The sequence below is a fragment of the Silurus aristotelis genome (assembly GCF_946808225.1).
Source record: "Silurus aristotelis genome assembly, chromosome: 20".
Lineage (NCBI taxonomy): Eukaryota > Metazoa > Chordata > Actinopteri > Siluriformes > Siluridae > Silurus > Silurus aristotelis.
Window position 1 is genome coordinate 9347361 of NC_139593.1, and position 15426 is coordinate 9362786.

Sequence of the window (15426 nt, forward strand, 5' to 3'; positions counted from 1 at the left end):
GGCCAGGTCATTTCATCATTTAATTTATCTGAGTTTTATCCTGGTTAAATAAAGGTTACTAAATAAATAACTGGACAAACATAGATTGTGGCAGCCAGGTCACCTGATGCAGCACTCTATCACTCTTCTTCTCAAATAACTAGCTCGTACTTAACCTAGAGGTGTGTTTGGGATCATTGTCCTGTAGGAAAACAAATGATGTTAACATTAAGTGCAAACCAGATGGGAAGGCATGTTGCTGCAAAATATTGTGGTAGCAATACTGGTTAAGTGTGCCTTTAATTTTAAACAATGAGTCACCAGCAAAGCACCATCACACCATCACACCCCCTCCTCCTCCTTCATGCTTCACAGTGGGAATCACGCTTTTAAAAACCACCCATTCACCCTATCTAACACAGACATGGCGCTTAGAACCAAAACTCTAAAATTCGGACTCTTTAGAGTTTTCCACTGATATAATGTTCACTACTTGTGTTTCTTTGCCATAAAGACCTGACTCACATGATCTCCTCTGATATATGACTGCAACTCTGAGCAGCGTTTATGTTCATCTGCAGTGTTTGAGACTTGTAATTGTTATAAACTTATACTCTGCAGCATAGGTAGCTCTAGATGTTCCTATTCTGGGATGGTCCTCATGAGAGCCAGTTTTATTATTCCGTTTGATGGTTTTGGGATTATTCAGATTGACTGACCTTCATGTCGGAGTAATAATTGAGTAGCTTTTCTTTATATTTAACTGTGTTACTTGCCATAATACGAATTTGTACAGTAGTAGTAGAACCACTAATAGAGCTAATGACTCTGCACTCACCCGTTCCTCTGTTCAAGACAACTAATATTCTAAAGCACATTAGGAAGGAAAGAAATGTCACAAATCAACCATATAAACATGTCATGGGTGTGTTTATATATACCAGTATATTTATTAAAAAAAAAAAAGCTACTGTAGACTGGACAAAATATAATCCGTCTCACAAACCATTTTTTAACACTTCATCATATTTCTACATTCCTTATTCTTTATAGGTTTTTGTGAAGAAACAAAGGAATGTTGACGTTTCTTGCCCTTGAGCCAGTGTTTGTTTCTTCTTTGACTGATCAACTCACCTTGAAAAAAATCTCTTAAAAAATACAGATGACGCAGCAATTCCAAGATATATGACTGACTGAGTGACAGAATTCTGACTTGTCTGTATGAAGGCACAGTGGAAGAAAAAATAGTTCCTATTCATGTAATATTAATATTAAAACTATCAGGTAGGATTAATAATCTAATGTGAGAATCGAGCCTCCAAAAGGGTCGATAATGTAGGATTGATCTGCCTTTCCCTAATGTATGGAAATGCTTTTTTATGACATTTGTGCAATGCTAAATTATTATGTATTAGCTTCTGTTACTGGGTGTCCAGTAAAAAAAAAAATAATGTATAAAAAAAAAAAACGCTGCGACCCGGGTTCGATTCCCGGTCAGGGAACCATCCCCAGCCACTCTCAGTGCCGGTCCCAAGCCCGGATAAATTGGGGAGGGTTGCGTTAGGAAGGGCATCCAGCGTAAAACATATGCCAAAATCAAACGTGCGGAGGATCCGCTGTGGCGACCCCTAACGGGAGAAGCCGAAAGAAACTTATAGGAAGGAAGGAAGGAAGGAAGGAAGGATGGATGGATGGATTTCTTCTTTATTCATTTCTTTCTTTGCTCGTGTTAAATAAAATAAAACAGAAAATAGAATGAAAGCTCTAAAACTGTCCGGTTCTCTCTGTTTCTCAAGGCCAGTATCTCTGTGATGGTGATAATCATCTTTTCATTCCTGGTCCAGATGTTCTGGCACTTTTTAGCATTGCTTTGCTGGTATTAAACAAAAGATAATACCTTAAAAATAGTGGTTAAGGCCAGTATCATCACACCATCCAGCCTTCCACATAACAGTCTCTGACACCTTCCACAACACTAAATTCGGCCTTCCCAAACCTTCCACCGGACACCTCTCAACCCAGAGTTAAAGCTCTTTCCATCGAGCTCCAGGATCTTATGCTAGCAACCAATTTTTAGCACCTAATATTGTTCAATTTAAAACTTTTTTAAATATTCAAAAGCAAATCTAGGGGCAAGATTCAACCCAGGGAAGTCATACAGCAGTGACCATCCCATACGATAAAAAATATACTTTCATAAAAAATGGCAAAATATTTACAAGAAAATGGCCAAAATATATATTTACTAAAATATATTTCAAAATATATTTACATAAAAAAAGAAAGATGGAAAGAAGCTTTTAATAATTTTATCATACAATGTGTTTTTTTGTGTTTCTGGAGATAAATATGTAATGTAAATGTATGTTAATATGTATAAGCAGCTTAGCAGGTCACCCACATGGAATTACTTTAAGGCATTTTGCATGTGTTTTTAATTAGAAATTACTTGCAATTTTAGTCACATGGACTATAACTAATCCCTTATTCAATTACAGCTTTTACACGACCTTATAAATGTCATGACCGGTCTTCAGCTCTACCTTCTGATTCAGTTGTCATTTCTTGGCACTTAGATGATGAAAAATGTTTGGCTAAATACCACTGTGGCTGTAAATCACCTGATGATATTTTAATCTTTGTAAAATGCCACATAGTTTATATAAAACCTGCTCCTCAGATCCTCCATGTATTAGATAATCGTTTTCAGTAGCTGGCATGTTTGAATTTTTTTTCACTGCAAGGTCTGAATGAAAAAAGGTCCTGTTCTGCTCAGCAGTTTATTTGTGAGTTGGCTGGCACTACTCCTCCAGTGCTAATCCAGTTTGCAAATACTCTTATACAGTCGTATGCTGTTAAACCGAAACACATTTATACTTCATTCAGTGGTGTTTTTAATACCCGTCACAGCTGCTGAAGGTTGGACTGCGGAAGTTTTGCTGTTTTTGCTGCTTTTATTTTATTGACGCTTTAATCTTTAATCAAAAAGCTGAGACTGGGGTCAAAGAAGGTGGTTCTTTGCTAGTCCTTGGATTTGAACTTATTATAAAACCCAGACAGTCTTTAAAGCAAAAAAAATGCAAAACCACCAGGTATTTTCGCTTGTGTAGGTTTGGTAATTATCCTCAATTTTATTCTCATTATTCATTTTCATGAAAGCAATTCTGTCCAATGGCAAATGGCAGAAATATTTAATCTCTGATTTGTTAACACGCTAATGAGGTGGAGAAAATAAATGCTTCTGGCATCGTTATATACCCATGGAGATGATCTATGTAAAGCAGTTGAGGAACCATGAGAACAGAAGCACGAGTGCGATTCCTCTGTCGATAGCTACGAGCTGCGTTCATGATTATAACGTTTCCTTTTCCACCTCCCGAGGCATCTGTCTCCTTGACAACCTGGAATACTCCCCATTCTCATGAGTATATAGAGACAAAAGAAAACACAGGAGTGTGAGACCTAACATCTGTCTTAGTATGGATCCTTATTGCTGTATGGCTTAGAGCTGTGAATACAGCAGGCAGAAAGTAAATCGTCGAACACAAGGAGATTAACAGTTATATAAGATACAGTGATACTCGACACACAATATTATAAGTGAATGTCTGTATATTGACATTATTCTTGAGTTCCATTTGTGATAAGCTTGTCTGCGAAGCATAGAGATTAGGGGTGTAACGGTGCTCAAAATTCACTGTTTGGTACGTACCTCGGGTTTCAAGTCACGGTTCAGTTCAATTTCAGTACAGTTCAATTTAATTAATGCTATACACTTTTGTATTATATTGATTAAATTGAGTAATAAATTCAATTTGCAAAATGATTTAAGAAAAAAAAATTTTGGAAAAAAAAATTAATAAATACTTTACATTTGTTGGACCCCATTTGGGTAATACAGATGTGTATGTAAGTGTGTGTGTATTTTACATTGAAATATTGAATTTTCTAAAGATATGATCTACTTAACTGTTCTACTTATTTCAGCACGCTTTAACAAATGTTTTCATTCTTTCTATCCTTCATTCATTCACTCCCTCGATATGTGAATTGTCAGGATTTTCTCCTTTTAAGAGAAATTCTTGATGATGGACAAGAAACAATAGTGCTAGCATTCAAGATTCAAGATTCAAGATGTTGAATTTTTTCATCTTTATTTCACTGCTAATTGTATCCTGCATATAACTATTTTAGTGACAAATAAAAAATCTTGAATTTTGAATCCATAGCGCTAGCCGCAAGCCATTTCCTGGTTAGCGGCTAAAACTAGCCCTATTGATTCCTTAGTGTTTTCATGCATGTGCAAAACAAATCTTATTTACAGTAGCCACTGCAACAATACACTAACTTTTGTTTATACCCCTGGCATTGTTTTGTTTGTTTTAAAGTTTCAAGATAATACAAAATAAATAAAGGTTCAAAGTGCGAGGCGGAGACTAAACAAACGGAATCTGAGTTTCCTCAGGAACCTAAGTGGCGGACTGCAACCGCCACTTAATACGTTCCTGAGGAAACTCAGATTTTAACTATGTTCCGTACGTAAAAGCTTTGCAGGCCTGTCCCTGTCCCTACTCAGCTATCTTGTATCTTCCTTGGTTTGGATAGTATATTATACATATCATCGTGTGCATTCTATTATATTTCTTTTTATTATTTATTTTACATCCTGGATTGTACAGCAAAGCTACCAGGTGTATAAAAAGGGGCTTTTGCTTGAAGTTGGTATAAAAATACTTTAACAGTATAATGACTATATTTTCTTCTCACACTCTAAGGAGGCTATGTTTCAAATAGAGCCTTGTCTGTCATATTATAAGGGTATCTATCACATATCGCCACCACAATTTAGTACAATGATCAATGCAGTACAGTTAGATCATTAAATATTGCATTGCTTATGTATATCTCTTTAGATTGCACATTATATCCTGTTCCCATCTATTTAGTAGTAAATCCACAATACAATGATTTTGCTCAAAACTAGTGAATTCCACCACTGTATTAACACAGGCTAAACATGTTGGGATGTTCTAATGGTATAAAAATGTACTCCATGGCAGCAGAAGGATGTATCTGGAAATCTGAGGTTCCTTCTGGTTGTATGCTGACTATGCTAAATTATTTATTCATACAAACCATTTTCTCCATTAGCTAAGTGGCTTTTATTAGGATTTAACGACTAAAAGACATAATTGTAAGGTTTAAATTTTTTTGCATCCATGTGAGATTTTTTCCTAATAGTGTTGGGGCTGATTTTTTTATATCCCAGGCTGTAGGTTGTCTATTAATATGTCAGGCGATTACACAAAGTAAAAAGCCACCTAGTGTTGAATATACAAATATTCCTATAATTAATGATAAATACAGTGACAGGTGTAAAGAATATAAACAAGGCAGAATATTTACATTATCAGGCTTTTTACTTCCCAAAATGCAACTAAAGGACAAATTATAGGCTGAGCACACACTGTCAAATCATACAAATGGACAGATGACAGAACTGTATGTTCAGTACTTTTTTGATACTGTATGAATGCAAGGCTTCTACCCATTTCCACTTTTTGCATTTGGTATTCAAGACACTTAGAAATCATGAAAGGGACCGCAGCATCTCAGTGGTTTCAGTATAACTGCTGATTAGAAGTGCGAGTTCACTTTCATTGTCAAAGGACATAAGGACATTTGCCGAATAAATGATGCTGTCTTTCTACCTTGTGATATAATGCAGTTCTAGATTCACTATTAGGCTATTGATAGAAATTAGATTTTTGTTCTCCCATCGCTGCGTAGAACAAATGTAAATGGAATTATTTGAATACAAAATGATCAACACCAGCAAAACCTTTTTTGAATTTGTTTATAAGAAATAAGTATGGCTTAAACAACAGGAACTGGTATAAGAAAGGGGTTTATTTAAAGGCGAGATCAACATTTGTGTATCTACAGTACATGTTTATAGCTACAGTATTCCCTGATACAAAACCGCAGAAATACAGGGACACCCATTTATTTATCCACCAGCAGGAGAGGTAATCATACAAATAATTGAGTGTGGGGTTCCTCAGGGATGGATGATGGGTCAATTAGGTTTTCTACTTCAAAAAGTAGCTTCAAAATGTACTCTTCTGCTCAGGCAGTGACAAAGTTCTGTGCTTATAAATAGAGACGCTATCATTACAGACTGATCAGAGATGGGAAGGAGTGGATTGTCAGGCAATAGTTTAGTGTCCACTCCAGGGAATTAAAACGACAGGGATCTTTACCAGTCTCTTTCTTACTGCACTAAACTGATTTGTATGTGATTTTAAATACAATTATAATCCCATATCAGGGATTTCTGAACCCGAAAGGAAAAGTACTGTACAGTTCTATAATGTCGTGAAAAGAGGTGGTAAAATCACTTTGTCCTGGGAATCGTAATCTCATTTATGTCTCAGACTAGCTAAAATCATCATGGTTATATCGGACTGTTGTGAATTCATGCACTTGCGTCAATAATCAGTGGTGGTGAGTTGGGCTGAAGTGGTTTTTAATGCTTGGTATTAGACTGTTGGCTCGTAGCTCTCAGGTCCATGCAGGCTGTGCTTTTACGTATAGGATACCAGCTTCAAAGTACCCGAACATCTGTCTCTTAGGATGTAGAGATGACCACGGCTGCCCACGGTAGTATAAAATAGGTAACCACTTCCATCCAAAAACTGTGGAGTAAGTTCATCATGTGCTTAGGTCATACATTATTGGCTATTAAATAGGCTTTGTGTATTTAGTTGGGGGGGAAAAAAGAAGTATTGACAGTAAACATCCTCAAAAGAAATAACTGCTGCTCTCTGAGCTTGAGCTCGATTTGGTTTCAGTGATCAAAGCAGCATGTTAGCTTTCATACTGCTACAAATGGTTCAAAGAATCCGTGCTGTGTTTTAAGACGGACATACCCCCCCCTATAAAGTTCTGCTAATAATCATTTCACTGAAACTGCCCCTAGACCTATATCATTAAATGATTGTCAAGACATTGGAATTCATTCTGCTAAATCTCCGGAAAGCTTCAGGGCTCTCCACTGCTGAGGAAGGATAAATTGAAAGGAAGATATAAGTTGATACTCTGTAGAGACTTTGCGAATATGTATTTTTTCTTCACCTCGTGTCCTTACTGTCTTCTGAACTCATGCATGATTTAGTCACACTTCCAATGGTGCCTGCTTAAAAGCGACTGAAGAGTCTCTCACCCTGTTCTGCCCTTCTCTCTCTTTTTTTTCTGCCACTTTTTTTCCCCCCTTCTCTTCTACAGAAGATGACATTTCATATTCTCACTCTATTGCCTCCTTTTATTGCCAATCTTATTCTCCTCTGTTCATTTGTGATGTATTTAATATTCAGGTCCTTGGAGAGAAAGCATATCCATGCAAGGTTATTCCTGTAAAGTAAGCACTAACTCCTTTACGCTTACTGAGGAAATGTGTGCTTGTGTTTGTGTCGTTTTTTTCCTCGCCTCGCCTCGCCTCGCCTGTGCAGAAAACCTGCGTAACAGCTTCATTTGCCCATTCGTGGTACTACATACATGCATGAATGTTCTTGTGAAATCTACTGTGTACAATCCATAGCAGGGCCACCATGCAAAGAGGAGACACGAGTATAAAGGATATGAAAAGTGGCTGAGAGGAGAACTGGTGAGAAGATATCCATGTAATTATCACCATTTGTCCAGTTGTCTTTTAGATTGCGCTCTTGTTTTGTTCAACCAACTTGCATCTTCTGGTAATGCACGTGTTAAAACAAAATTGGTCTTGTCTTGTGTTAGACAGTCGTCTCAATATTCTCGATTATTTCCACAGTCGACTTGGACGGCGAAAGTAGAGTGCATTCGTCCTGCTCCCAAAGACTCCCGGGACTGGAGTTGCCATCTGTGCTCAATTCATCGTCATCCTCCTCGTCCTCCTCCTCATCTTCCTCACAGGAGTCGTCCTCGCACGACTCCACATAGTGAAGACCCAAGGCGTTGATTCCAGAGTCTTCTGAGCTGGACGGTGAGGAGCAGTGGTCCATTTTGGGGCCATTTTGACCTTGTGTGGTTGGAGTTTGGGCTACTTGGGAGGGCTTATTTTGAGCGTGCTGACTGGATGGCTGGGGTGGTGAGGCTGGCGCTCTCTCTGGAGGAACAGGCGCTGTCGTCGGAGGCCTCTGAACGTAGCACATCTTTCCGTTGATGCGTTTTACAATGTAGTCATCGACAAAAAGATCAGAGATGATGCAGAATCTGGGGGACTCTGGGCAGGGTGGAGCTCTAAATTTGGGGGCATTCCTGAGGAGACGCTCGGTCAAGGAGATCGTCAGGTTCATGGTGTCGGTGTGATTTGAGGGAGAGGCAGGGACTGCTGTGGTGGGAAGCTGGCACACACTGGTCATAGGCTGGTAGACATATTTACCTACAGAGAGAGAAACAGTGGGAGCAGAATATCAGAATGGGATGAAATGTAACATATAAACATACAACATGCACTTTGATAGAATATATGCGGCAGAATCAGAATATGTGAACATGGCGCTAAAGCAAAAATGCTTGAAGCAGTCAAAAAGCAATTAGAAGACTTCCAATGGCACAACGGCTTAAGCATTCATCATAATGTCAAGAGTTCAGTTTCCTGAGTGCAAGAGAGCATAATTGTCTGTGCTTTTTCGTTGTAATAATGGCGTTGTTTTCCAACACGACCCAACTTTGGCACCTCTTAACTCATGTACTGTATACAAAGTAAAGTAAAAATAAGTGCCTTCAAATACCTTTAAATACCTTCAAAGTTGTGGATATTGTGTGATATGAAGAACTAGTATTAGTAGTATATAGTATTTAGAGATGTTGGGTTCATTCATTCATTTTCTCCCGCTTATCCGTAATTCGGGTCGCGGGGGCAGCAGTCTAAGCAGGCCCCTGCCTTCGACTGCTGCCCAATCCTCACAGCACCGTCCCTTACGGTCCCTCCTGCAGGTGGTGAGCCCACGGGAAGGCGGCCCCACGTCACGGACCTTGATATTTCCCTCGTAAGGGACCCCCGGAGCATAGAGGGTTAAGGGCCTTGCTCAAGGGCCCAAGAGTGGCAGTTTGGCGATACCGGGGCTTGAACCCCAGACCTTCCGATCGGCAACCCAGCGCCTTAACCGCTGGAGCCACCACTCCCCCTCGAGATGTTGGGTTATTAATAATAATAATAACAATAATAATAATAATTAAGACAGCAATAAGTAGCACTCACAAAACGAGAACAATTCAATTAGAAATTGAGAAGTAAACTATAATTACATTAATAAAGATATAAAATAAATTATTTAAACCGATATTAAATGTACTGATCTAGTATTTAATCGTGCATTCTTATCTATCTCCGTGTGAAAATGTGTACAATAAAAAAAAATTATTTAAAAAGAACCGACTTTGGTTCATTATTCAAGCTTTATGCATTCTCTGTGCATTTGTTCTTGTTCATACATAGTGCATGAGTACAAAAGTAAACATTCTGATTTCCCAATGCTTGCGCCATTGAACAAGTTGAGACATGTTCTGAATTTAAGAACCAGACGGTCTAGGAGTAGCTGTGGCAACAGACCTCTAGAGATGTTTTTAATAAGTTCCAATAAAACATATCCTAGTAATTCACATGCCTGTTATGAACATAACTCATGTCAGTGTCTTTCATCATCTTTCAGACAAGAAGAGAATTAAAAGTTAAAAGCATATCGGCTTTATTGAATATGTTTGATATGTCCGCTGTCTAGAAAAAAATTCTGGATTTTCCGTTCTCCTTTACTTCTTGTACCAATAACAAGACACTATGTGGAGAAACAATACAATCGTTACTTTTGGCAGGTTTGCTGCACGCATCACAAATCTAGCACAACAAACAGACCAAAAGCAATTCTCAGCTGTTTTCAGATCTCTGTACATGCCAGAATATGAATGTGGCCACACAGCGTTTCCTACAGGGAACAAACAAGCTGCTCGCTTTAGAGCAATCGAGAAGGCGGGTTAGATGGAGCCAGGCATAACAATCATTTCTATACTTTGTTAGTGCTCCAAAAAAAAAAAAAAAAAAGAGAAAACCCCCAAACAAACCCAGGCAGTATCATTGATCATATTTACTATAGACTGACAATTCCTTTTCACTCTTTCTCTGATAATAATTTTGAGCTTGATGACCATGAAGCTTTGCTCATTTAATTATAGAGCACTTACTAATTATATAATCAAATGACATATCCAGTCTAAATTAAAAAATCTCACAGTCATTTAATTTGAATACAAATATTATGACTGTATGCAAATCAGTTTTTATTCCGCAATCTACAGTTTCACAATATATGAATCTGGTTTGTCAAAATGTCATCTGTTAAGAACACAGCTACTATAGAGGTTGGCCATTGAACTTTTAGAACAAACATCCTCTTAATCGCTACTCAAAAACACTATTCTACATATGCTGTTTCTCCATCATTGAACATTTGAAGGCTGTGCAATATCTGTGCAATATCTCAGATATTGACCTATTTAATGAGTTGCTCAGTAGCTTCTAGCTAGCAGTAGCTTACTTCAACTGACTGTATAAGACTGTAGAAAGGACATTACTCATAATCACACACTCCGGTGCTCATGATAACTCTCACTCTCTGGTGTTTTTAATGTTTTAAGATTTATAATTACACTTTTGATATTACCCAGAGGAGGGTGGATTCCCCTTTTGAGTCTAGTTAATCCTAAGGTTTCTTCCTCATACCATCTAAAGGAGTTTTCCATGCCACAGAAGCCCCAGGCTGCTCATCGGGGATAAATACACATAATTCACTTGTATAAAATTTTTTTTTTGTTCTATAATTCTTACATTCTGTAAAGCTGCTTCGAGGTAATGTCCATTGTGAAAAGCGCTATCAATGGATCAATGAACAGTGTATAAATATAATTTTAGCATTGTGCAGACTGAGCTAGTCTTTGCTACCTTGCATTGCTAGTTACATTACTGAGGTAAAATCTGCACTTAAACAGGAGGAAATCTTGATCTGCCTTAAAAGCTGCCATAATACCATAATAAGCTTTGCTATTAACATACATTTTAAATTTTTTTTACACAGCAGGGAAACTTTGGAGCACTTAAGGCCATTCAGCTATCAGCAGTAATGCAACACACACACACACACACACACACACACACACACACACACACACACACACACACACACACACACACACACACACACACACACACTTAAGCTCTGCTGATAAAAAAAAGGCATGTTTTTGTGTTTAGGAGCGTTATCTTAATAATAATAGATTTCTACATGGTTAGGGCTCTGCGATATGACATTGTTTTCGAATTCAGGAGCAAAACATATGAGCTGCCTTTTTGGCTTTCTAGCTACGAACAGAATTATCTAAAAAACAATAATATCCACGAGCTTCTTTCTGTCTCTAGCTTCCTCTCAGGTTTGTTTTTTTTCTCTTCAATAATCAATGATGCTGCTGATCCTAAAAGCGTTTCTTCCTCATGTGTAATCTCCGCAGCCTATTTCTGTCCCTGCTCCACAGAGAATAAGGACATGAACAGCCAGACCTGTCTATTTGATCAACGCCAGCTGTGGAACATCCAATGAGAATCTCCATTAATTATTTTATATAGAGGGAAAAAAAATCAACGAAAGAATATTCACAATGGTAGCCTGAGCTAGTGAAATTCCTGTGCAGGATGCGAGTCTGTTCTGCATCAGATTGGCTTAATGCGGGGACAAAATTTTTGAGCCTTGTGCAAATGCGGTCTCTGTAGACTCCTTTCCTATCTTTTGAAAATGGAAACTTTTTAGTCCAGGCCTCCTGAGGATCCCCCCCCCTGATGTGATAACTCCCATACAGTGAAGCATGCTAATAGATATTAGCATATGAATAAGTTAGAAAGATGCTTCCCGTTTGGGAAATGAAATTTGGCAGTATATAATAAATAATGGCAACGGTTAGCAATCTGAAGATACTTTTACGATAATACACCTGATCTTATTTAACAGAATGCCAGAAAAACACTAGCACAGCATTTGACAAGAGAGCAACAGGGTTTTAATGTCATTTTTATAGTCTCTATAAAAAATTCATTATTCAACAAGCAGTTTCTAACAGCTGCTACAAAAATAGATTTTAAAGCCAAATCTGAATGCTTTGTTAGGCCTATAGCATTTTTGCTTCTGCATGCTAATTCTACACTTTATTTTTTTATGAACTTGATTAATTAATTTTACATTGATATTCTATAATTTTCAATAAAATGCATAGGCTGGTAAACACACAACACAGCACTGATTCAACTACAGCAAAATTGTGTTTCAGAGTAGAAATAAGGAACGGTAATTAAATCTCATGCTACTCAAGTGTCTGAAATTTGGTATGGATGCATGACAGAAATTTTATATGAATATGTAATATATCTCCAAGTGTACACTTGCTCATGATCAGCCACCACATGCAAATGTAAATTACCATGCACACGCTTCTAAGAGAAATTTGTCCTTTCAGTGTATTACAAAGTCAAAGGCAAAATATTTAAATTTGAGTCTGTTCACTTAAGCCAGCTGATTTATTTATACCAAAATACAAATATATACCAAATTATACCAAAGCTTCTATTCTTTACCTGATAAAATAACAAACCAAAATCTACGCTGACTAAAACATGTGAATGGCAACTTAAAAGAGTGTCAATTGGCAGTGACGGTAATGATACAGGAATAACGCGCCAATGAAATTTGTGTATGAACTGGTGAGTTGAATCATGAGCTAGGCTCGTCTCCAAACTGTGTAGAGTATTACTGGAGTTGGGCCCCTGCATTAGCACTGATCATGGCTAAGTTGTTACTGCATCAGATAAAAGCCCCTTTCAGCACATTGAAATGAGTGCAATTGGATTTACAGACTGCTGAGTGCTGACTGCTGCCTCTGATTGAACCCCCTGCTGGGATGTTAACAAGAACATTCATAATGCACTCAGCTGCTCAAACGCTCTACGTCCTGCGCAGCTGATTTATCTTTCCATTTGAAAAAATTCTGCCTCTTTTTTTAAACGCAGTAGATGATGATGAAAGGCTCTGACATGACCTCCTTCAGGTATATTAGTAGTAATTAGACCAAATTTCTAAGGAAATGTCTAGAGGGCCATCAGCAGGAGACTGATCAGCTGCCCTAAGATCTTTTGGTAATACTAAAATAAGTGTACTCTCAAATGTATTGGAAGAGTCAAATCCTGATTATTTTTTTAAGTGCACCATAATAGCACCACAAAAAAAAAAGATAAATGTACTGAAATGAAATAATAGTCTTCTGTTATTTTGTTTCTAAAGTGTACCCACCAATTAAGTGACCATGAGTGTGCCTGGAAATGAGGGGAAAAAAAGGAAATAAGGCCAACCCATTTCCTGTGGCCTTTTTCCTCAAATTCATAGCCAGACTGAACCAAGCCTGAACCTAATTTATGACTACAGGATACAGGGTGATTGAGTTTCTATTTGAGTGCATGGCAGAACAGCCAGCTCATCAACTCTGTGGTCAGAAATTGGGTGGAAATAGCAAATGCAATTTCATTCAGTGTTGGTCCACTCCATGAAATCTTGAGTGAATAATAATGAATAAAAAAAAGAGCACATGAACAAACACCAAACACTCCCTCAGTTTGGGAATATGTTGAGTGCCTGTCAAACGTTTGGACTCTTTTTTTTTTTTTTTTTTTAAAGAGACACATGCATTCTTCATTTGTGTATATGCAATAAACTATGTAATTTGACAGAATTTATTTTCAAACTGTCTCTCATGTCTGTTTGTATTTGGAGAACATGATCACTCAACATATATATATATATGTAGGTTAAATGGTGAAAGCAGTACTGAACCCACATGGCTACAATTCCATACTTTAAAACCATGCAATTCCATCTAGATTCCAGCTACTGTAAAAACTTCACCATACAGCAAGACAGAGACCCGGAGCATCATTCTAAGCTTTGTAAGCATTTTTTGGAAAGCAAACAGCTGGCTGTAGTGTTTTTTTATTATGGAATGGCCCAGTCACCAGATAAACTGGATTGCAAGGTCAAAAAAGAAGATCTATCAAATCAACACCTTTAGCTTAGGCGCCTCAAATTTTACATGACATGACATGGCAACGTATTTCAGCTCGATGTTAAATTATCTTGGTTGCATGCTTTAATTGGCATTTATATTGATAATAATGCAAGGTTTTACTATTTGGATGCAAGAGTCAGGAATGTTTATTTGTTAGGATGCAAAAAGCATTAAAGATTATATGGTTCAGCTCATATGGATGTTGTAAAATCTACTATGATGATCTTAGATGCTGTTGTGTAGGCGCTTTTTAGTTTTGTTTATATACTGCTTCTAACAATGGACATTGTCTCAAAGCGGCTTAACAGCAGACATCTGGATCTTAAATGAGAAAGACAGAACTAACAGTGGGCAGGAAAACCTTCCTGAAATAACATGAGGAATAACTTTAAAAGGAACCAAATTGAAAAGGAAACATTTCCAGATAAAGAAATTTGAAATCATTACAGGATACAGGTGTAGAAGAGTAAAGACATACACTAGTCAGTGTGTTAAAAGCATTCAAAAAGTATTGGTACAACTTTTGGAACCAAATGTGCTTCGTCCCCAAACTGTTCCCACAAAGTTGGAGGCACACAATTGTATAGGATGTCTTTGAATGTGGAAGCATTGAAAATGCCCCTGTGCACAAAGCCATCTTCATGAAGATATGGTTTACATGGTTTGGACTGGAAGATCTTGAGTGGCCTGCTATAAAGCACTGACCTCAATGCTGGGATGAACTGGAGCTATGATTGCACCTAAATCTTCCCAGAAGAGTGGAGGTTAGTGTACCAGCAAATGGGGACTAAATGTGGACTGAGATGTTCAAAATGCACATAGGAAGCTTATGATCAGGAGTCCACAACCTATTGTCCATATAGTGTTCCATCTTCTGTGCAAATATACAGCATGTCAGTGACATTATCCACTGAAGAACTTCAACAGCAGCAAAAGGGTAATCAAGCTATAGTTGACTGCCAGTAGGATAACTATGGATTATATCCAGTAGGTTTCAGTCAGCTGGATAGCTTGGGTAGTTGGCTAAATGCTTACATTTCTTTACTCCCTAAAAATACTTGTAGGTGACTTATAACAGAAAAACATTACAATGACATCATCGTAACTTGAAAATATCGCTAAGCCGAGACATGGATTAGCCGAGCCAGGAGTCATAAGGAATGGTGATCAGTATGGGGTAGTGTAATACTTAGCATAATTTAGCAAAACAGAGCAATTTACAGTACCATAATGTATTAACTTTACAGTAAATATGTTTGTGGCAGCAGGTGCACGGACGATGAGCACCGGTTTCGCGAGTGGATGGTGGGG

The 15426-nt window shown here is 37.8% G+C and overlaps 1 protein-coding gene across 2 annotated transcripts in view; it reads right to left on the bottom strand.

Moving 5' to 3' along the window:
* Window positions 1-5871: 5871 nt before the first annotated feature.
* Window positions 5872-15426, bottom strand: part of LOC310716116 (UPF0524 protein C3orf70 homolog A) — a 26538-nt gene continuing 16983 nt past the window's right edge. For both annotated transcript variants that reach the window (XM_083522992.1, XM_083522993.1), the window contains one exon: window positions 5872-8401. In XM_083522992.1, coding sequence (XP_083379118.1) covers window positions 7773-8401 — 629 coding nt within the window. In that variant the 3' untranslated portion in view covers window positions 5872-7772. The remainder of the gene's footprint in view (window positions 8402-15426) is intronic.